The sequence below is a fragment of the Ornithorhynchus anatinus genome, chromosome 8 (assembly GCF_004115215.2).
Source record: "Ornithorhynchus anatinus isolate Pmale09 chromosome 8, mOrnAna1.pri.v4, whole genome shotgun sequence".
Lineage (NCBI taxonomy): Eukaryota > Metazoa > Chordata > Mammalia > Monotremata > Ornithorhynchidae > Ornithorhynchus > Ornithorhynchus anatinus.
The window spans coordinates 54,011,392-54,036,190 of NC_041735.1; the positions used below are offsets into that span (position 1 = coordinate 54,011,392).

General features: G+C 42.1%; 1 protein-coding gene across 3 annotated transcripts in view; it reads right to left on the reverse strand.

Annotated features, from left to right (window-relative positions):
• CREB5 (cAMP responsive element binding protein 5) overlaps window positions 1–24,799 on the reverse strand; it is a 369,622-nt gene that overhangs the window by 323,688 nt on the left and 21,135 nt on the right. For 2 of the 3 annotated variants that reach the window (XM_029070322.2, XM_029070324.1), the window contains one exon: window positions 22,288–22,409. The exons of the other annotated variant lie outside the window; for it this stretch is intronic. In XM_029070322.2, the coding sequence (XP_028926155.1) occupies window positions 22,288–22,409 (122 nt within the window). The remainder of the gene's footprint in view (window positions 1–22,287; window positions 22,410–24,799) is intronic. 3 annotated transcript variants of the gene reach the window in all.

The window sequence follows — 24,799 nt, forward strand, 5'->3', positions numbered from 1 at the left end:
GACTTTTCCATGACCACGAGGTATTTCCTAAGCTCATTAGGCACATTTTTCCTCAGGAAGATCTTCTCTTAATAATGCCATGCCATCACTTCTCTTCAGACTATGTCATTCGGCAGCATCAAACAAAAGGGGGCAAGTGTGGAGAAGATGAGAGAGACCCCTGAGAGTTCAAACTTGCATGTTCATTTTGAGACACACTTGGGATTTGACTTGGATAATGCCAATTGCAAAAAACAGTTCGCTGATTTGAAAATACAAACAAAACTATCGTGGCTAGGTGCCAGAATAATGTTTTCCTCATAATCATACGGGAAGGTCAATTTTTGCATAGCCTTTTATATGGTAATCATAGATCCCTCATATTGAACTTTTGCAGCAAGGAAAAAAAAATAAATAAGGCTGACTAATGGCCTGTTTCCCCAGAGGCGGCATTTTATGCGATCATATGTTTTTTCAGCTTTTTGGTCACACTTTCCTGCTTGGATGTTGGAAGCCCTTGACACAGATTCTGACTTGGTGCATTCTGGACTGCAGCCTGTGCCCCCACAGAAAGGGCAGGCAGTGATCCAGCTGAGTTGAGGGAATCTTCCCAGGTCATGTCAAGTCAATGCCAAAGCGGGTCCATTTCGCTCTCATGCTATGAAGCGCACACATAGGTAACACTTTCAATTTAGAGGATTAAAAGTAATTCTTTATCCAAATCAAAAAGGGAGATTAGGAAGTAGAGAAGGAGGAGGAGGAGGAGGAGGAGGAGGGAAGAGGTAGGGCAGAGTCGAAGAAGGAAAGTGGAGGAGGAAGAGAAGAACAAAGTGGGAGGAAGAGAAGAACAAAGTAGAGGAGGAAGAGAAGAACAAAGTAGAGGACGAAGAGAAGAACAAAGTGGAAGAGGAAGAGGAGAACCAAGTGGAGGAGGAGAACCAAATGGAGGAGGAATCTTTCTATTATTCATAAATTGTAGGAATCTGCCCTTGCTGCTTTATCTTCACATTAAGAGAATCTGTCCAATCCAGAGTTTCAGATTCCCTCACTATGACCCCAGCATGGTGACCACCTTTTGTAGCAGTAGCTTTTTTATGGTATTTCTTAAGCACTTCCTCCATGCTATTCCAAGTACTGGGGTAGATGGAAGATAATCAGTTTGGACACAGTCCCTGTCCCACATGGGGCTCACATTCAATCCCCATTTTGCAGATGAGGTAACTGAGGCACAGATAGATTGACTTACCCAAGGCCACATAGCAGACAAGTGGTAGAGTCAGAATTGGAACCCAGGTCCTTCTGATTCCCAGGCCTGTGTTCTATCCACTAGGCCAAACTGCTTCTCCGTAGTTGCTTATAGACATGTTTAGAGGTTAGGATGGGGAAGGGACTGATTAAATGTGCCACTTTATCATTCTAGTTTAATTCCATCTCATTTATTCCTAAGGCAATAGTTTTGTCATGTTAAATTTGGGGAAAATTCAAAAATGATTCATGGAAAATTTTTGATCAAACCGTGGAAACTGGTGACATCTGTGATTTTTCCTTATGCGTCATTCCTCCCTCTTCCCTTGCTCCACCCCCTTTCTTCGTGCCAGCAGGACCCTTTTTCCTTCCTCCCCATACCTCCCACTCTTCTCCCAAATGTTTGCTCTGCCCTCTAAGCAGAATTTTAGAGAATTGGCTCAGCCATCTTCCCTGCCAAAGCCCAGCACTTCACAGAAGGCCAGTTGATTGGAGGACACCTATGCCTTAACCCTGTAAGATGCTCATTTATGTTTTGGAAAGGAGTGGCATGATCTAGACCACAGCTTTAACATTCTCCTATCACAGAATTTCTCCTCTCCAGCCTTCTTTCCCCCTCTAAAATACAAGAATATTACTCTTTCTCACACAACACAAACACATATTCTAATGCCATGATACAGAATAAAGACATCTGAAGTAATAGTCTCCCTTCAAAAATTACTGTGCTTCCCCAGTACCCAATTTGATGGACTCACAGAAGCATACAGTGCTGGAAGCATTAAGAAAAACAATGAGAATTGATATTACTGTTGTTATTGTAAATGAGTTCTCTTCTGGGTTTGTCCTGCCAGTGTAAGATACTCCCCTACATGTTTGTACAACCCTTTATATTTCCCACTCACCAGCTTTAGACATGTGCTCAATGTCTCTCCCCAAATTATCCAATTGGTATACTACGAGATTTGCCAAGTCACATTGTTGAAGGAGATCCATTAATAAATGGCACTTATTGATAAAACCTTGGAAACTGGTGACAGTCGTGATTTTTCCCACCCTGGTTTGCCTAACACCTTCCCTGTTGCCTTGCACTTCAACACACCACGGTGCATCAAACTCACTGAATGTTCATATATGCCATTACCATTATCAAGTGTCCAATGTACGGAACACTGTACAACGATGGCGTGTTCTACAGTCCTCTGAACTCCAGGCCCATGCTCTTTCCACTAAGACACACCACTTCCCCACTCTCTGAAGACACTACTTCAGATAGTATTTTCCTAGGTGGTCTGGAATTAATGGATGCACCTGAAAGGGCAGAAGATGAAAATCTTTCCCTTTTCTAAAGTAAAGGGCTAGTTAGGGAGAATGAGTTGGTAGAATGTCTTCCACTTCAGAAGGGTCAACTCAAAAGAATACAATGGCAAGAGCTGGAGACCTGTTTAGTGGAGTGGCAGAGAAATGCAGCATAGCCTCATGGATAGAGCACGGGTCTGGGAGTCAGAAGGATATGGGTTCTAATCCCATCTCTACCACTTGTCTGCTGGGCGAACTTGGGCAAAGTCACTTAACTCCTCTGTGCCTCAGTTCCCTCATCTGTAAAATGGGGATTAAGATTGTCTCTATATGGGATAGGGACTGTGTCCAAGCCGATTATCTCGTATTTACCCCAGCGCATAGTACAATGCCTGGCACATAGTAAGCACTTAAATATCAGTATTACTATGAAATTTGGGTTGCAAATAGAAGTATACCAAAATGATCTCACTCCCATGACATACTGGGTTCACACCTTTGTGTTGGCCATACTGCCTGTACAGCGATCACCTGGTAGTGCTTTATTAGGAATATCCCAGAAGAACTTTCCATTAATTTTACAAAACCTTCCTGCAAAATATAGATCAGTTGCCCAGTGTCAATTGGTTTTGGTTACTATTTGGAAAGGACGCCATCATTTAAAACTGCATGTGAAGGGCCACAGAGAAAAGCAGCTTAATTTACTGTTTCTCAGTCACCCATTTTGAGATACCACAAATGCATAGGTCATCACTGCCACTCAATTCAACCCCTGTAAAATATACAATCCATCCATTTATTTATTGTCCCTCTATATATATTCAGCAAGGGGAACAAATGAAGGTCTTTTACCCAAGTTTTCTCCTCAGCTTATGGACTCTCCACTTACATCGATAATCACGATCATGTTTGTGGTACAAAACATTCTGTTTTCCTGGCTGGGACCCACTAGACAGCTTTAGGAGTCCCAAGAGTGAGCCACAAATAGATGGCAGCTATGTGGAAGGTGAAAGAAATCTGGCTAGTTAGAGCTATTGCTGTTTTGAAATCCATTAATATATAGCTATTTAGCAGTAGACTATAAATAAATCATAAATCATGGGATTATTAATGCTTGAATTTTGGCAAGATAATAAAAAGAGCAGAGGGATAATCAACAAATAATAGAAAAGATCTGCAAGGGAATGCTGCAATTAGTGATAAACAGACTTTGGCACTGAGTAAAGTCTCAATGTGGCTCTTATTAAAGAGCTGTGGAACCTGTTCCTGTGGCAAACCTTTGCTAGCTTGGGGTAGGTGATGTAACCAAAATGTCAAAGCACACCCCTTCCCACTGCCTTCAGATAGCCTTCTTCCTAGAGTATTGCAACCACCTGGGTCAAAATGACTACCTTATGCTAGGAAAACTCCAAACCATTGCCTTCCGTAACTCTAATTGAAATGTTTCCTGTTCACAGCTTTTTGACTTTTGCCTTTGCAATTCCATACATGCATACATACATACACACACACACTCCTCCTCCCCCGCCCCCCCTCGCAGAGATGCATCAACTCAGTTTTTCCTCCTCCTCTCCCTTTCACCTTGTTTTATTAATGGCACCTCTTAAAGAGATAAATGCCCCCACACAAGTGATACCACTTAAACAGATAAATAGTCCGCACCAGGGAGACGGAGAGAGCATGAGAGAAAACCCTGTCTGATTAGACTAGAAACAGACATACTATATTAATGCAAAGAATCAGCATATGGTTCTAATAGGCTTTCTTAAAATGATTTATCAGCTGTGATTAAGCCCTCAACCAGCATGTCTATCTTCATAAATAAAGCAAAAGTGCACCTTGCTCTAAAATGTATCTGCAGTATCTTATTACCCAGCCATGTACACTGCACTCCATTTACAATATGGCTCTAGGGAGCCAGGAATTTGTGTGCAATAGCAAAGTGTGTGCCCTAAAGAGATTGCCAAGATTTAGAAGTCTTATCTCAGAGATAGTCTTACTAAAAATCCATTACAATGAAGGTTTATCCCCTCTGAATGTGCCATATAGCTTTGTGTTGCTGAAATATGAACAGGTAATTAAAAGGATATGCCTTATTTTACAGTTGGGTCAGTGACAGACTCAACGCACAGCTGCCGACAAAGATTTCTGATCGAAACCAGGATTCCCGCTCTTAATAATAATGTTGGTATTTGTTAAGCACCTACTATGTGCAGAGCACTGTTCTAAGCGCTGGGGTAGACACAGGGGAATCAAGTTGTCCCACGTGGGGCTCACAGTCTTAATCCCCATTTTACAGATGAGGTAACTGAGGCCCAGAGAAGTGAAGTGACTCACCCACAGTCACACAGCTGCCAAGTGGCAGAGGCGGGATTCAAACCCCTGATCTCTGACTCCAAAGCCCGTGCTCTTTCCACTGAGCCATGCTGCTTCTCCTCTTTTGGGGTCAAGGGGAATGGGCAAAGAGGCTGAGTCGATTTCTCTCTTCCCTTCTGAGGGGAAAAGAAGATGGAAGGACAGTAAGATTTTTCACTCATACCTCAATTAGACCATTTGTCACCTGACCACCACAACCAATGACAACCAGATGGGTCTCAGACTGGCCGGATAGAGGAAAGGTTGCCAATACTTCCCCCCCCCCAAAAAAAGAGGTGGGGGGGAGGAGCCTGGGGTCAACCTCCTGGAAAGTGCACTGAATGACAACACACTGGACTTTAATAGGTGAATCTTTGATAGGTCCTACTTTTCCAGATACTAACGCTGCTAATTGGACAACAGAGGATGCAAGCTGGAGCTGTAAAAACACTTTTGAAGAAGAATTACAAATAGATTAATCAGAGTGAAAGTGCACTACCAAGTATCTTCTAGGATACACTGCTATATTGTACTTTTTCAAATGCTTAGTGCAGAACTCTGCACACTGAAAGAGCTCAATAAACATGATTCAATACATACTGGGCATTCTCTTGATTTCCTCCACAAATAAAGGAAATGGACAGACACCAAGCATGCACCAAAAGAATAGAGTCATGGGGGAATACCTCCAGGGGTAGCTGATTCTTCACCTTGTCTCCTTCTCTGTAGGCCTACTCTGTCCCACTTGATAAGGAGAAACTGCTTTCCTGGAGTGGTGGGAGTTGGTGGAGGGGAAGGAAGGTTGGTAACATGTTTCCAAGTGTCCATAGGGGTAGTCTGTTCCTAAATTTCCTTCTAGTAGATGCCCCTGGACCATAAGCAGGGAAATAGGTTTTATAAAGTCTCTTCTTTGGTGTAGCCAGTAAACCCCCGCTAATACACCCCGTCTTTCCTATCCACCGTAGAATGACAATTTCTGCCATCAGCCTTGATTTAACACCATGAATTTTTAAGTAACAAAGGCTCAGGTTGCATCAGGCATAGACTCATCTGCCTCCCTGGGGCCCATCAGGAGTACAAGATACACAGTGAGACAACCAGCAGAGGTTACATTGCAGTCTGCATTGACAGAATTTACTGCACATGCCAAGGATTCTGGAAAAGCTGTTGCAGAGTGTAGGGAAATGGTCAGTGGCATCCTTGAGATTGTCCAGACCATTTCTAGTTCTGCTCCATGACAAATCAGAGGAGAATGAGGAAGATCCCCTATAAATGGATGAACTGAGGCATTTAGAGATCTTTAGTCTGGAAAGATTAAGTGCGAGAAGGGACAGGCTTGGTTTATAAAATGATAAAGGGTACAGTTAGGGTGAACACAGAATTCACTAAGTCCCTCAAAACTCTTGGCAAGGGGGTATCCACTGAAGCTTGAAGGTGGTAGATTCAAAACAAACGAAAGGAAATCCTTCTTCACACAGAAGGAGAGAAGTATATGATACTCATTGCCCCACAAAGTTATGCAAGCTGTAAATAACAGAAGGTTCTACATGTGCTTGGTTAATTTCATGGGAAAAAGGTTCATAATTGATTATTAGAGGGAAAACTGAAGATGCAAATGGACAAGTGAGGGATGTTAGAAGGCACATCCCCAACTAATTGGATGGCTATCAAGGAGGGCAATAACTACACCTCCAAGGTGTTACCTGTCAGAGGTAGATCCTTCTGAGAAGTAGCATGGCCTAGTGGATAGAACACAGGCCTGGGAGCCAGAAGGACCTGAGTTCTAATTCCAGCTCTGCCACTTGTCTGTTGTGAGAACTTGGGCAAGTCACTTAACTTCTCTATGCCTTGGGGATTAAGACTGTGAATGCCATGAGGGACGCAGACGGTGTCTGAGCCGATTAGCTTGTATCTACCCCACCACTCTGTACAGTGCCTGGTACATAGTAATCACTTAACAAATGCCTTTAAAAAATAGCCCTGGGCTGAAATGACCCTTAGTCTAATCTGGAAAGGGCATTCCTTATGTTCTTGGGAAGTTAACCGCCAGAAATCTGACACCAAGCATTGCAGCTTGGTGAACCTGGACTTCGACTGCCATGGCCTCTACTTGATCAGTCTTGAACACGCTGGTTGCTATATTAAGAGGCATCCCTTGGCCTCAGCATAAGAAGGAAGCTTTGAATGAGAAGATTGTGTGATGTTAAAAACATCACTTTACAAAGCTCTTTACACTTTTTATGTCAGAGCTTTAGCTAAATAGTTCATATGCACTGAAAAATTCACATACTTGTCTCCATTTAGAGATGAGAGGGGAGAACAGAGAAAGGTTAAACTACTTAATGCCACTAGGTCTGGAAGGCAAGGTCTCGACCTCATAATCCTGGGTTCAAGTCTCTGCTCTTCCTCCTTATAATACAGAGTAGCCCATTTAAAAATGGAGCCATTTAAGGCAGAAGACCTACAGTGGGTCAGCTTTTTCATAGACCTGTCAATAGGAGATGGGATCCCAGGTAAAAACAATCAAATTCCATAAAAAGAAAGCAATTCCAGACAAGCCTTGAGGAAGCAACAAGGCCTAGTGGAAAGAGCACATGCCTGGGAATTAGAGGACCTGTGTTCCAATCCTAGCTCTACCACTTGTCTGTCGTGTGACTATGGGCAAGTCTCTGGGCTTCAGTTTCCTTAATTATAAAATGGGCATTAAATTCCCTCCCTCCAATTTAGACTGTGAGCCCTACTTGGAACAGGAAGTGGGTCCAACTTGATAACCTTGCATCTCAGCGCTTAACACTGTGCTCGACACATGCCATGAAAAATCCACGTTCCATAGGCAATTTCTGTGTTCAGGTAAACTAGAGGGCCACTTCCAGTGTACTGAGTTGTTCACCTCACTTGTGGTACCCTATGTAGTGAGGCAAGCTTTAAGGTTTGGGTTTATTTTTTTTTAATGGTATTCGTTAAGTGCTTACTATGTACCAGGCACTGTTATAAGCACTGGGGTAGATACAAGCCAGTCAGATTGGACACAGTCCCTGTCCTACATGGGGCTCACAGTCTTGATCCCCATTTTACAGATGAGGTAACTGAGGCACAAAGAAGTGAAGTGACTTTCCCAAGATCATACAGCAGACAAGTGGCAGAGCTGGGATTCAAACCCAGGTCCTTGAGGTTGGGGTGGGAGCAGGGCTGGGGGACCTGTCTTGAGATCCACCTCTGGGGCACCAGTGCCACCCTGTTTGGGATGGCAGGGAGGACTGAAAGGTGCCTATCCACCCATCATCCTTCACAAACACTTGTGCTCTGAATGCAGAGGTTGAGGGATTTGGAAGCATCCCACCAGAGGTCCAGAAGTTCCATTTTGTTCCTCAATTTTACTAGATGGAGAAATTACAAAATATGGGCTTAAAAAATTCTAAATCAATTTGAATGATTTAGATATTGCAAAATATGTGTTCTAAGATAATTAGAAGAGAGAAAATAGACAATGGATGACAATTTCCAGGACAAACCACACTGAAAAGGAAGTCAAAATCAGAGGCTCTGCTGCCTGAAAATCTGGTTCCTTTGCCCTTGGCCTATGAGATCGCAAAGTTGGCTAGGAGAAATATATATTATTGATCTGTTTCAGCTACTCAAGGACACACACTTTGAGGATAAATCACTGATGTTCACAGGCACTGCTGCATTACAGAAAACTGCAAATTCCAAGGCTGCTTTGTACCATGTCCCTGAAGAACCTGGTTGGAAGGGAGAAGGCCTGGAATGCCTACCCATCAGTGCCAAAAACCTAGCAATAACTTTGTATTCATAAATCCTTTGGAAAAGTTACTAAGCACTGTACATAACAAATCACATAGGGAAAAGTCCAAGTTCACATAGTATAGGCTAACTTCTCAGAGGGCAGCTAATCCTCCCAAATGCCCAGTTCATCATCTGTAGTCAATCAGCACTAAATTCAAACATGGCTGCTCTTCTCCTCTGTTGTACTGCCTGCTCTCCATGCACAAGTCATTCTTACCCAAACATAAAGCCTCAAAAATACACCTCTGCCTTCCTCTGTCAGATGAGAGTGATACTGACACTTTCTGCCACAAAGATGTGAATAAAGGTGATTCATGTAAAAGCATTTTGGAAAAAATAAAACTTCTTTAAGCTCAAGGTTTTGTGATTATGAACATTTTTACTACCCAGTAGGTTATCTGGCACCCTGATCTGTTTTCAAGATGTATGGGTAACCAAGGGTGCTCCTTGTACTGAATCAAGGACCACCCATCTCTGCGGGTGGTCAAATGGGCAGCAGAGGATTATTAGTAAACTTCATGAGAACCTGCAATGAAATGTGTTTTGTCATTAAAACTAACAAACACTGTAGTCAAGAGGATACTTGGGTTTGCTTGTTGTTTATGGTCTCTTAATCACGTCCACTTGTGATTATATTTTATCCAGGCACACTTTCTGGATGAAAATATCCAACAGGTCATTCCCTTTCTCCCCGACCCGGGGTGAGCTCTATTAGGCTAATGATATCTGGCCTTTAAACAGCCCTTAAATTGGTTTAGGTCAAAGGACTTTGTAAAATTAGATTTAAAAAGGTAAGCCACATTTTACTCCTGATTTTTTTCATGGTATTTGTTAAGTGTTTACTATATTCCAGGCATTATACTAAGTGCTGAGATGGATACAAGCTAATCAGGTTGGACACAGTCCATGTCCCACTTGGGGCTCACAGTCTTAATCCCCATTTGACAGATAAGGTAACCAAGGTACCAAGAATTTAAGCATCTTACACAAGGTTACACAGCAGACAAGTGGCAGAGCCGGCATTAGAACCCAGGTCCTTTGACTCCCAGGCCTGTGCTCTATTCACTAGGCCATACCGCTTCTCTGATGGTTTGCAATCTCTACACCATAAGCTCTCTCTAAAATGTAAGCTCTTTGTGGGTTAGGAACACATCTACCAACTCTCATGTTTTACTCTACACCAAGCACCTAGTAGAATGTTCTACACACAGTAAGCACTCAAATACAATTGATTGCAACAATTTTTACTATTTGGTGATTTAAATTGTAACTCACCTGAGACTACTAAATTACTTTCAGATCCTTGTTCTAGAGCAATCAGCCTCCTGACCGACCTAGGGATGTGCTTGAAAGGCCCAGGATGAATGGAAGATTAACACAAATACCCAGGTAATTCAGGAAAATTTTGCCTTAATTATGCAGATAATTTAGGACAACTGGGGAGAGAGGGGAAAAAAGGAATAGGGGAAAGGAGGGGAAGAACTGACAAAAAAAATTCCCTGCTGAGTTAATCTGGTTTTATTCTAAAGTAAAATTGGCCACAAGTGGAGGAAATAGAGAGAAAAGTGTACAAAAGTTCAAATTTAGAATTCTGTCTGATCACTATGCAAGTCAATTAATGCTATACAAATGGGTTGAATGGTAATACCTGTGCCTCATTTAAATTATTTCTAACCTATCTGTAAATAAATCAAAATCTCACCTGAGCCTGATGGTTATTTTGGGCCATGGGTTCCTATGATAATCTCAAACATTGTTTTGTTTTCATAGTCTCTTTTACAGTTTTTCATGGATTCCTATAGGAATCAAATCCCTTATTTTCCAAAGATGGGATATTCTTTTATCTATTTTGCTAGAGCTTAGAACCAATGTTTTTGAACATTTATTTAAAAAGTTGGTTTAGAAAACATGTTTATTGCCCTGTTTGCCTTCACATTCATTCTTACAAGTCACTGTTGAACTGAGTTTTGAGTTTCCCCCTAAAGAGTTGCTGAACTGTACATATATTCTATGAAAACATTCTCTCCTTTATGCTTCTCTGGCCCTTTGGAAGTTTTAAGTTTCTCTGAGGGGAATTAACTACTTCAGTGATGATGGCTCTTTCACTATCATAATTCCTTACTGGGGCTCTTGTAATAATCTGGAAGCATTCCCTAGATATATTTTGTCCCAGGAAAGTCATGCAATTTGTCACCCACCCCAGTCGTCTGAAAAAGACAGGAAAAAAAATCCTAATGGGGGAGTTCACTGATGGAGAAAATAACCCTTTTTCTGTCCCTTCAACTTGGCCTTATGATTATTCTCCTGAGGAACATTTTAGAGAGAAAAATAAGTCATTTAAGGCAATTATCTCTTTAGCAAATCAACATAATGGGAATGTTGACCAAATCAGTGCTTCCTCCCCGAGTGCAACCATATGATTGGCACTGTTTCACATCACACCTGCAAAAATCCACTAGAGGTCACACACACCTAGACAAGAGAAAAATCTGTCACCGGGATAGAGTTTAGGATTAAAAAAATGCCTCCCCTACTCCCAACCCTGCAAAACAATTTCCCACTCCCAAGACCCCTGGAGCCTGGATAGATCATAGGCCTGGGAATCAGAAGGACCTGGGTTCTAATCCCAGGTCTGCCACTTGTCTGCTGTGTGACCTTGGGCACGACACTTCACTTCTCAGCACCTAAATTACCTCATATGTTGAATGGGGATTGAGAATGTGAGCCCCATGTGGGACAGGGACTGTGTCCAACCCACTTTGCTTGTATTTACCCCAGTGCTCAGTTCAGTTCTTAAGTTCTAGATGCCTCTGTTACCTCATCTGTAAAATGGGGATTAAGACTGTGAACCCAATGTGGGACAGGGACCTGATTAGCTGATTAGCTTTTATTTGCCCCGTGCTTCGTATAGCTATTGGGACATATAAAGTGCTTAACAAATACCATTAAGAAAAAACAAACCCAGTGCCTCACACCATTTTTGACATTACAGTGATTTAGGATTAATACTAATTATGATATTTATTAAGCACTTATTATGTGCCAGACACTGCACTAAGCACTGGGGTAAATACAAGCAGAGTGTCCCACATGGGGCTCACATTCTCAATCCCCATTCAACATATGAGGTAACTGAGGCCCTGAAAAGTGAAGTGTCTTGCCCAAGCTCATACAGCAGACAAGGGGCAGAATCGGAATTAGAACCCATGACCTGATTCCCAGGCCCATGCTCTATCCACTTGGCCAGAATGCAGAGTGTGTACTAAGCACTGGGAAACAATATGCAGGAGGGAATGAGACAAAGATACTGACCCTTGCTGAGCTCACAATCCAACAGTACTCCTACACACTGTCATTATCACACTAGGCTCCCCTTACTTGTACCCAGGTGGATTATCACCAGACTGGCATGTTTCCCTTAGTATTTCTGCAGCCCCATTTTGTATTCTGAGGTCCGATTTTTCTCTGAATAGTATTGCTTTGTCTGTGGAAATGGCACACCATTTCCTCTTATGGTATAAACCAGCATGCAGAAAAATGGCAGCTTAAAAGCCCATGCAGGCAAATTATGTTTTAACATAATGTGGCCCAACTCCAATTTTTAGGATCTCCAGCTTTTCTTTTGTTCTGGACAGCTCACACTATGGTGTTTTTGGTGACTCTCCTTTCTTGCTCTTTCAGGCGCAGTGACAAAATACAATCTTTGGGGAATGCTCTAACCTCCTCACTAATGGAATTCAGAATGCTGAGCAACAGTTTTAATAGTAGAGAGTAGCATTTGTTTATAGTGGTATTTATTACACTCTGTGTGCCAAGTACTATACTAAGCACCACGGTAAATACAAGATATTCAGGTCAGACACAAAACCTTTTCACCTGGGCTTTGCAGTTTTTAAATTGGAGGGAAAACAGATATTCAATCCCCATTTTATAGATGAGGAAGCATCCAGGGAAGGTAAGTGGCTTGCCCAAGATTACAAGGCAGACAAGTGATCAATCTGGGATTAGATCTCAAGTCCTCTGACACTCAGGCCCATGCTCTTTCCACTAGGGCTATGCTACTTCAGATTGATGGCCCTTCCAGATACCTAACAAGAACACACCCGTGACAGCACATGAATGATGCAGGCATCCAGTGTAATGTGACATCGTATGTCATTTTGCAGATATATGCCAGAAAATGGATGTTGCTTAGGGCAAAAGACACTCCCCTACTTGTTCCTGCACCTTGGGGATCCGCTCCCACATTCCCCTAAATAAAGGCACCGCTCCTGGGCCACATACGGGCTCTGCCACTTGTCTGCTGTGTGACCTTGGGCAAGTCACTTAACTTCTCTGGGCATCAGTTCCCTCATCTGTAAAATGAGGATTCATACTGTAAACACTAGGTGGGACAGGGACTGTGTCCAACCCCATTATCTCGAATCTACCTTAGTGCTTAGAACAGCGCCTGGCACTGTTAACAAATAACATAATTAGTATTAATCATAAGCAGGAACTGTAGCTTGGGTGGCCCCGGTACTTAAAATAAAAATACTGAACCAAAAGGTATCAGGTGTCTTATCTGCATTGCTATGGTACAGACCAAATGAAAATTCAGATTGTCCCATGTAATGTCGACTCAGATGACCTACCATTTTTTTTAATCAATCAGATTTAGTGAGCAAAGTGCTGTACTAAAATTTGGGAGAGGAAAATATACAGAGTTGATAAACACATTCCCTGCCCCTACAAGCTTACAGCCTAGAGGGGAAATAGACATTAATATAAATGTCACAGATATGTCCCTAAGTTCCGTGGGACTAAGGGAGGGATGAATAAAGGGTGCAAATCCAAGTACACCGCTGAAGGAAATGAGAGAAGAGGAAATGAGGGTCTAGTCGAAGAAGGCCTCTATATTAACTGTTCTTGAAAGGATCATGGACACTGATATAATTGTGGTATTTGTTAAGCACTTACTATGAGCCAGGCACTGTATTAGGCGCTGGGCTGGATACAAGCAAATCAAGTTGGATATAGTCTCTGTCCCACATGGGGCTCACAGTCTCAATCCCCATTTTACAGATGAGGGAACTCAGGCCCAGAGAAGTGAAGTGACTTACCCAAGGTCACACAGCAGACAAGTGGGGCAGAGCCGGGATCAGAACCCATGACTTCCTGAGTCCTAGGCCCGTACTCTAGCCGCTATGCCATGCTGCTTCTCTATAACCTAGGGAAGATAACCACGTTGAAATGTGATGTTTATCCCTGCAAAATAAAGTGGCAGAGTCAATCTAGAGGAAAGTTGAAGGACACATCTTAAATTATTGGGGTTAAGAGTCTTTTCACTTTGACAGAAAGGATGTTCTGAAAGGCAGCTCTTGGGATGAAGAAAAGATCTTGGAGCACATTTAAGCAATCTCTATTCTGCAGAGCACCCAAATCGCTAGAGCTCTATACAGTTTCTCTCACTTTCAAACTTCAGTTTCTCCAGAGTCTTTTAAGGTCATGACTTGCTTGCTTATAGTGCAGTAATTGAGATTATAGTTGAGATGTAGTTTGAATACTGAACACTGTAATGTGATCACACATGTCTATATTATGCATGGTCCTGGCAAATTCTGGCAGACAGAATGCACAGTTATAAATCAGTTATGTAACTTTCACTTTATGATTTGGCTAAACCAAGCTGGTTTGGGTGTACACTGACAATCCCCTATCAGTTTTTGGAACCGTGTTTAACTTTTCTTTCCAAAGCTCTTTGGGATACTGAAAAAAATGACTCAATTTGCCTGAACGATATATATAATTGTGTGATTGAGACTTTTGAATTATATTATTTTCTGATGAATGTTTCCTAGAAATGCAATGCCCTCTAATAGATAGGGTTTCAGAATTTGGACTTGTGGATTCCAATCACTCAGTCGCTACTGATCCTGGTTCTGCTCCATCCTGGTTGTTCTTGAGGATTCCATTTCATTATCTGTACAGCTGGTGAATTACTACTAGATATTTTTAGGGGGAATGTTCAGGAATAATGCAATAGGATTTTCCTGGCTAATTTAAAGGACAAAATCAAATTAGTAAGTTATGAACTTAGCCTTATAAATTGTTAAGCATATATTTACCAAAAGCCATCTAAAGGTATCATTATAATATGTAGAACACAAGAATTTTGTGTGATAAAATGCTGTTAGGTGAGCTCAATTCTTTTCCAACCACCAATCAAAAATAAAGCAACCAAAATCAGATCATCCAATTGCTCAAGATTCCTGTAGAACAAGGTAAAGAGAGACTTTTAGCCATGTTTTCCCTTATTTTTTGACAGTTGACCTTTTATTTCAGGAGCTTTCAAGGATTTGAGTTTCTAAATTGACTTCAGTGTTTTGGATTTCGATGATTTGTAATCAGAGTCTGGGTGAATAAGAAGTAAGCATAGCACTTACGAGACTCGAGATCATTAAGTCCATTTAATGACTGTCAAATCCTAGAGGAACTCCTTGAATTTCAGAACTGGACTTTCAAATGTGTATTTATCACATCTAGCATTCATGTGCATGCTTATACACACAGAGCACATTTTCTCCTTCAAAGTTTCATATTGAGGTACTTGCTGACCACATGCTCTGGATAATCTGGATATCTTTAAGGCTGTCTCAAGCAATTTTAGAAAAAAATATAAAATGTTCTAATCCATAGCTTCTGGAACTAGGTGTAGAACATTCTAGAATGCTGGGGTACTTCAACTCCATATTTCTCTCCTGCCTTCACTGGGAAGAAGGCAGGGGAAGACATGGGAAGCAGTGGGGCCTAGTGAAATGAACATAGGCCTGGGAGTAAGAGAATCTGGGTTCCTGCCTTCCCCACTTGCCTGCTCATTGATCTTGGGCAAGTTGCTCAATTTCTCAGTTTTCTCATCTGTAAAATGTGGATTTCATCCTTGTTCTCCCACCTACTTAGACTGTGAACCCCATATAGGACAGGGATTGTGTCCATCATGATTACCTTGTACATACCCTATTCAGTGTTTGGCACATAATAAGTGCTTTAACAAATGCTGCTATTATTATGCAAGTCTGAAACCATAGCCTGCAATCCTAACTTTCACTACAAATAAAAGGATCGGTTTAATTCAGCATTTTCATGGACCAGCAAGGCTTCATCTGACTTCATTTTGCACATGAGTTGGGCTTAGCATCCCCTGGTTTGCTTTTGAGTCCCTCCAGATAACCAGCTGTTTCAACTCCAACAGCTTGTAAGACCCTATGAGGTCTCCAAGCAAGTGGTGTTAGTAGGAAACATGATGCTCAGGTGCAGGGTTTAATCAGATTACATAATTACTTTTTCTGAGCTAAGTGACCCTATCTTGTCCTTCCTTTCAACCCACAGAAAACCGGGAGCCAAAAATCGAAAAATGGTATAGTTTGTTCCTTCTTCCTGCACAATAAAATCCTTATCCCATGCATTAAGCAGTCAATATACTCTAGGGATAGTTTGTACTCCATCATTTGGGCAGGAATACTTGTGCATGGAAATGCTCTAATTTGCTATTGCTGAATCAGCTTAACATGCCAGATTTGCGTCCTATGGGACAACAAGAACACTTAGCATTTATATAACACTTTTCATATTCGGTTCAAAAACTTATGGGCCAGTGTTCTATTTCACTCAAAGTAGTTCCTTCCTTACCCTTTTATTAAATGCACCCAACTGTCGGTGAATCTCTCTAGAAGGTTGATTTTCCTCCATAAGTAAAAACTGGGCCCTCTTGGCAATAACCAAACAGGAATGTTTAATTTAAAACCAATGTCTCTTTCTGTCTCTGATTGAAACATATAAGGTTGCTTAGGAGTAGGTGGGTCTCCTGTCCATCTAATGGGACAATTCCAGGTCCCTTAATCAAATTTATTGAGTGCTTTCTGTGTGCAGAGCACTGTACAATTTAACAGACATTTCCTGCCCACAATGAGCTTACACCATTCTATAGCCCTGCAAAGAAGTGGCACAAAGCCTCCTGACACTGCCGCTCGGTCTTCTAATTTATTTGACTTTTCACAGCCCTTTGAAACATGGCACTTCATATGCTATTTTGGGAAAATCTCATATGTTCCAGGCATGAAACTATACACGAGTAAGAAGCAGCATAGCTTAGTGGAAAGTGCACGGGCTTGGGATCAGAGGTCACGGGTTCCAATCCCAGCTCCGCTACTCGTTAGCCGTGTGACCTTGAGCAGTCACTTAACTTCTCTGTGCCTCAGTTACCTCATCTGTAAAATGGGGATGAAGACTGTGAGCTCCACCTGGGACAATCTGATTACCTTGTATCTACCTCAGTAGTTAGAACAGTGCTTGGCACATAGTAAGTGCTTAACAAACATCAACATTATTATTACAACCTCAAGCCAGAAACAAACCAAGAAACAGTGTGGTCTAGTGGAAAGAGCTCAAGCCTGAGTCAGAGGACCTGGGTTCTAATTCAATTCAGAAGCAGCACGGCACAGTGGAGAGAGCATGGGCCTGGGAGTCAGAATGCTATGGGTTCTAATCCCAGTTCTACCACTTCTATGCTATGTCACTATGGGCAAGTCACTTAACTTCTCTGTGACTCAGTTACCTCATCTATAAAATGGGGATTGAGACTGTGAGCCCCATGTGGGATAAGGGACTATGTCCAACCTGATTGGCTTGTATCCACCCCAGTGCTTAGTTCAGTGCCTGGCATAGAGTAAGCACTTAAATACCATAATTATTATCTCCTACTTGACCTTAGGCAAGTCATTTAACTTCTCTGTCCCTCACGTAATCTGTAAAATGGGGATTAACACTGAATCCCATGTGGTGCATGAACTGTGTCCAACCTGATTAACTTGTATCTATCTCAGCACATATAAAGTGCTTAAATATAATTTTTTTTAAAAAAACCCAAAACCTTAAGGTCACTGGTAGCTTCTGGGCTTCATATGTTGGTTTTCCTGAGGAACTTTTTTACTGGAGCGATTCAATTGAGGAGGGAAGACGGAATAGAATTAGAGTGAAGGAGCCAACAGACTACGGTGGGAGAAAAAAAAAAACTTTTTCTTCTGTAAAAACTTCCAGATTAGTAAGAGAGGATGATCACTGGGAAAATACTCAAGGCCTATGACGGTGTAGTTAAACTGGGAGTGTATGGTCTGTGGGTTGAGCAGAAAGATGGAAAGTGGAGCTGGATGCAGGGGAGTGTGGGAGAAGTATGGGAGGGGAGAAGTGTGGTCACTAATGGCCACAGAGGGCACACACATCTATGGGACATGCCTTTGCCAACCCAGAGAAAATAGCCATATGTATCCAGGGTACACAATGGGACATAATGATGTCATGTGGCACCTTGGACAGATTTCCAAAGAACCTACAGCAGGTCCCTGGAGAAGCCCTTCTCCCTGATTTACTCCACAGCCATCAATTCTCCTCCCGGGTTCCTGTGAATACAAGCACTTCATACAAACCAGCGTGGCGCAGTGGAAAGAGCATGGGCTTTGGAGTCAGGGCTCATGAGTTCGAATCCCAGCTCTGCCACTTGTCAGCTGTGTGACTGTGGGCAAGTCACTTAACTTCTCTGGGCCTCAGTTCCCTCATCTGTAAAATGGGGATTAAGACTGTGAGCCCCATGTGGGACAACCTGATTCCCCTGTGTTTACCCCAGCGCTTAGAACAGTGCTCTGCACATAGTAAGCGCTTAACAAATACCAACATTACATTATTACAAACCACAGCTCAAGGCAGGGTGGTTGAAATAAAAATAGCAAGCATAAATGTATCCGGTGGCAAAACCAGCTGAAAAAAAAAAATCAGACTGATAAAAAATGGGATGGATGACCACCCTAATAGGGAAAAAGAGATGAAAATCAGGGACTGAGTTAGCACTCATTCCGCCCACTTCCTGCTTCGATGCCTCCACAAACATGTCAGAGGCAAGGCCACTGGCAGGCCTGGATAAAGGTACGGGATCATCACTTGCTTTGTAGCTAAGACTCAAGGAGCTGGGATGGTAGCCTCCTCTGACCAGTTTGGATCAGGTGCAGTCACCCATCTGGGAGCAGCAGAGGGGAAAGATGGGCTTAGAGGGGTCCAGGTGCTAGCTCAGGACTATCAGGATGACAGGATGGGGTGGGTCTCCAGTGGTTCAGCTGTCATCAACACAGGTGCTCTTTTTCTGGTATTTGCTAAGCACTTACTATGTGTCAAACACTGCTCTAAGCAACGGGATAGGGACAAATTAGGTCAGATACAGTCTCTGTCCCACATGGGGCTCCCATTCTAAGCAGGAGGGGGAACAGATATTTAAGCCCCATTTTGCAGATGAGGAAATGGAGACACAGAGAAGTGAAGTGGTCTGCCCAAGGTCACACAGCAGTTGGCAGAACTAGCATCAGGACCCAAGTCCTCAGCCTCGCAAGCCCATGCTATTTCCATTAGGCCATGCCGCTTTTCAGCATTAGGCCCCATGCACCCATCCACGGGATCTGAGAAGGAAGTAGAGGTTTCTCCCCACAACCCAGGGAGGCCTAGTGGATAAAGCAACTCTGCCACATGCCTGCTGTGTGACTCTGGGCAAGCCAAATAACTTCTCTGTGCCTCACTTTCCTCAACTACAAAAATGGGGATTCAATACATGTTCTTCCTCCAAGAGGAAGCTCCATGTGGGCCAGTGACCATGTACAGCTTCAACTGTGCTTAGAACAGTGCTTGACACATTGCAAGTGCTTACATACCATAACACACACACACACACACACAACACTAGGATAGAGCTCACTTCCTTCCCTAATCTCATTGTGGGCAAGGAACATGTCTACCAACTCCGTTGTATCATACCCTCCCATGTGTTTAGTCCAGTGCTCTGCACACAGTTAAGTGCTCAAAAAATACCATCGAATGATAACCCAATAGCTTGAAAGATCATCTGACACCACCGCTTTCTTTCCCTCACCACTTTCACATGGAGTTGCTGGGCAATTTTCTGGACTAGGCTTTGCCTGTGGGATAGAGTTAGTACTACAGGCAAAGATTTACCCTGACATCCATCTGGAGAATGATATAGGGGAAAAGAAGGGAAAATTCTTCACTTCCCCTTCGCAATTTCCCACTTTGAAAGTGGTTACTTGTCTGTAAGTGCACTTTCAGCTATCAGTTCAAGCGCTGTACCAGGAATAATTCCCAAGTGTGTCTCTAGACAGGAATATTTAGGCAGGAACCAGTTAAGCAGATATCTAAGGTAACCGATCCACCAGGAATGAAATTATAGTGGAGAATGTTTTCTCTGAATATTTGAATTTTGAAAAGACTGATGCATACTAGCTTGTTTGGGAGACTTCTAAACATGTGATAAACTGACATTTTGAGAGAATTATGGCAGAAAGGGTACATTGTACATGATACTGCTTTTATCTTTAGTCAGAGCACCAAGGTCAAAGCAGAGTAAACAGTGGACTGTGTCATGAGAGATGGACAGTGTCATGAGATGTGTAAATTTTAGAAGAAATATGAGAAAGAAGCCAACTTCTTCAGGTTAAACCTCAGGTATGATGATGTTGCTAATATTCAGCCAAGAAGAATTTGAGGCTGAGAGTATTGAAAAATTTGTGACCTCAGATATACAGTACTTAAGTTTACTGCCAAAAATAAAAGGCCTAGTGGATAGCGCACAGGAGTGGGAGTCATGAGACCTGGGTTCTAATCCTGACTCTGCTACTTGTCTGCTGTGTGTCTTTGGGCAAGTCACTTAATTGCCCTGTGTCTCAGTTCCTCCTCTGCAAAATGGGGCTTAAATACCTGTTCTCCTTTCACTTAAAATGTGAGTCCTATGTGGGACAAAGGCTGTGTTCAATCAAATTATCCTGTATCTACCCCAGTGCATAGCACATAGTAAGCACTTAATAGCAATATGATCATTAAAATAATTGGAGTTTAATTTACATGAATAATAAAGCTTGAACATTTTGGATTGAAAATTTCCTTTAGCCACTGTGAAAGGAAATTCAATATATTTGTTGTAGAAGCTTCAGCAATCCATGAACCTAGGCCATTAGGGGTGCCCTGAATGGAAACTACACCAAAGTAGCACAGTTCCCTCCTTCAAAGCTCACCTGAAAGCTCACCTCCTCCAGGAGGCTTTCCCAGACTAAGCCCCCCTTTTCCTCTGCTCTCCCTCCCCTCCCCATTGCCCCAACCTGCTCCCTTTTCTCTAAACTCCCCCCAGCACTTATGTATATGTGTACATATTTATAATTATAATTCTATTTTTTATCAATGTTTATATCTATAATTATATTTATTGATAATGATGCTACTATGCCTGTTTATCTGTTTTGATGGCTGCTTCCCCCCTTCTAGATGGAGCCCGTTGTGGGAAGGGATTGTCTCTGTTTCTGAATTGTACTTCCCAAGCTCTTAGTACAGTGCTCTACACACAGTAAGCACTCAATATATATGATTGAATGAAACAAAGGAATTGCCTTTAGAATTTTGTATTTTCTTTCAATGGGTTCCATTATTGGACTCAATACTAAATATGAAAATCACTACAATCAGTTATAACAATTTCTCCCATATGTAATATTTTTAAAATATAGCATACATTTAGGAATTTAAAAATTGAAATACCTAATAATAATTGTGGCATTTGTTAAGTGCTTACTGTGTGTCATTCATCGTACTAACTGCTGGGGCAGACATAGGATCATCAGGTTCCACATGGGGCTCATAGTATTGGTAGGGAGAGCAAGTATTGAAGCCCCATTTTGCAGATGAGGGAACTGAGGCACAGAGAAGTTAAGTGACTTGACCAGGGTCGCATAGCAGGTAAATGGCAAAGCCAGGATTAGAAACCAGGTTTTCTGGCTCCCAGGCTCATGCTCTTTCCAATAAGCCAAGCTGCTTCTCTATGTTTCAAACAATCTCTCAATGATCCAGAATTTCTGTCAACTTTAAATCCCTGCATGTTCCAGTAAGGGGGACCGACAGAGGAAGCATAGGAAAGGGGGAAGATCCTAATTACTGATTGCACTACTCGCTAACAAACAACAACAAAAAGGATGGAGGAGGGACAGAAGAGGGCTGACACTGTTAGGACCAGAACAAAAATGAGAACTTATTTTCAATCTTTCCAATCTAAATATTCTTTTCTCCACCTCCTCCCACCTTCATTCCCTCCCTTCATCTCTTTCTTTGCCACATTCTGCCTGCACAAGATAATTTGGACAAAGTCAAACAACAGATTATAACTGCTAATCTTGGGTGGGTAAGGTTGCAAACGTACCTGAATTTACCTCATAGCGTGGCAAATTTTGCTGAATCTGCCTCCCTTTAGAGCTGTGTGGCTTTGGCTTTGAATTTATTTTCTAGACAGCATTTGCCCTGTGGTTTATCTGGCTATGGAATTTATAGTCCAAAGCTACTCACTCAACAACAAAGAATCAGCAGTTTTCACTCAAGTCAAACACTGTTATGAATAAATAAAAATCATTTTTCAAACCACATTACCGCAATCTACAGTGCCACCTAGTTTTCAACTGAAGGTTTCTTACAGGTAATATGGATGTGCAGCTCAAAATAAGCAGGATAAAAAGGTTTTATTTCACTAAAACATACCCTTTTATTGTTCTCTTCTTCCTGTGCCTTTCTAAACTCGTGCTCTAAGGAACAGTCAATATCATTGAAGAGGCCCACTTCCTCACAGTTCTTCAGGAATCGTGTTGGTGTAGGAGTCTGATCTGAGAACAGATACCAAAAGGATCTACAATGGATCTTTTGCAGTAAATTCAAGGTCAAACAGAACTAAATTCTTTCAAATCAGAAGCACCAATATTGACCACCCCTTTTTCCCCAGCCCCACCGCCACCCCCAGATAAAAGAGCAATCATTTATAACTCAAAGTTAGAACATTCACTACAGAAGGAGGAATGGTTCAATTTAGAAAGTATTTTATAAGCCATATGGTCATCATGAGAGTTCCCCCAAATGGTCTAGAGTTAGAGTTTGTCCCACCTAGGCTAAGTGTCTTGTTCTGCATTTCTTGGAGAGAGGTGAGATACACATTTCTCCCCTCTTGAGGCAATGCTGTACCTATTATCGAACAACAACAACAAAAATTTACATGGAACACATGTGACCCTGAGCCAGTGTGAGAGAGAGAGAGAGAAAAAGTTGTCCATATATTGATCTTATATTGCATTAAAACCATTTTAAAGTTTGAGACTGTACTTATAAATGGTATCAACAGAATTTTATTATACTAGTGTCTATCTTTCCCACTAGACTGTAAGCTCCTTGAGGGCAGTGATCATGTCCACTGTCTCTATTGTACCCTCCCAAGTGCTTAGTACAGTGCTTGGCTCCCATTTGAGGCTAAATAAATGATGGATCAATTAAAAAGACACTTCTCCCCACCCCCAAAAAAAGCCTTAAATTTGAAAATATTCAGCCCATTTTCTCGTCCTCTTGTATCTCCAGAATGTGAAAGAAGTGGTCTAAAATTATTTAGCTTCCTTCCTGTAGACTCTAAGCTCTTTGTGGGCAGGTAATAGGTCTACCCATTTGTTGTACTGTGCTCTCCCATGTGCTTAGTACAGAGTTCAGCACACAGTATTCAGTCAGTCATATTGAGCACTTACTGTGTGCAGAGCACTGTAATAAGAGCATGGGAGAGTACAATATAATAAAAGAAAACAAACACATTCCCCGGCCACAGCAAGCTTTCAGCCTAGAGGACACTGACCGACTTACATGCTCTAAATTTGCTTGGGAAGTCACCTTTCAGAAAAGCTGGTGCTGAAGCAAAACACACCCATGGTGGAGGAGCAGACTAAAAAGTAAACATTTTTCAAGTTCCATAAGCCTGCTGTTTAGAGAGCCATTTGCCAATCATTTGAACTAACGCCTGACTCTTTACAAAAAATAACACCCTATCTATTCACAAGGGACAATATTTTTTACCCAAATGCAAAAAATAGTGACTATTAGTAAACTACTTAAGAGAATTCAAAAGACAAAAGCATTGAGAAGAGCACAACAGAAGCAAAAGACAGTCTGTGATAGAGAGGCTTAAGATCTATTATGGCCTCTGGAGATCACTCAATAAATGGCATTTGAGCACTGTTGTATGCAGAGCACTGTACTAAGCACTTGGGAGAATACAAAAGAGTTTTGGAGACACCTTCCCTGCCCACAACGAGCTTACAGTCTAGAGATTTCTTAAGCTCAGGTCTGCAGTTTCCACTTCCAAAGCAGGTCACTCTGTTCTGAGCCCAACTTGGGCACCAGACAGTTGTGGAAATGCCAGGCTGGATGGGCTGCAGAAGGGATGGCACTCAAATAGTAAGCACTTAACTACCAACATCAGTATTAAATAGTTTTCAGCTCTCTCCCCGAGAGACGCACATCTCCCCGCCTATATTCATTCATTTGATTTATTGGGCACTTACGCGTGCACAACACTGTACTAAGTGCTTGGAAAGTACAATTCTGCAATAGAGACAATCCCTGCCCACACCAGGCTTACAGTCTATAGGGATGTCAGATCTTTATTGGATGTCCAAATTCCAGCTTTCGCATCACCCTCCCTCCTAAAGCAGCCTGTTCCCTGGGATGGATTTCTTCCCCTTTACAAAAAAGTTTCTCCCATGCTCCACCCCTCCACTGTAACCAGTGAGAACTTCACACACAAAAACCCCTGGGGTATGGAAGATAATTGCAATTTCACAGCTTGATTATCATCAGAAGCCAATATCAATAACCAGGTTTTAGTGGGGTCTATAGGGTTATGTTTCCAACCATGAAATGGGGGCATTTTAATGGTATGGGACATGACTTAGAATCCCTCATTGATCTCAGTATTTCTGAAGTGACTTTTTCATAGTTCACATTCCTGACAAACTGTACAGAAAAAAGCAAATCTTTCCACTGAGCCTTCTGCTTCCCATTGAAAGCTAGTGAAAACGACACCTGCCGGGACTGGAATGTTCAGCCATTTGTCAATCAAAGAAGAAGAGTTCCTTCTTGAGAAGCAGCGTGGCTCAGTGGAAAGAGCACGGGCTTTAGAGTCAGAGGTCATGAGTTCAAATCCCAGCTCCGCCACTTGTCAGCTGTGTGACTCTGGGCAAGT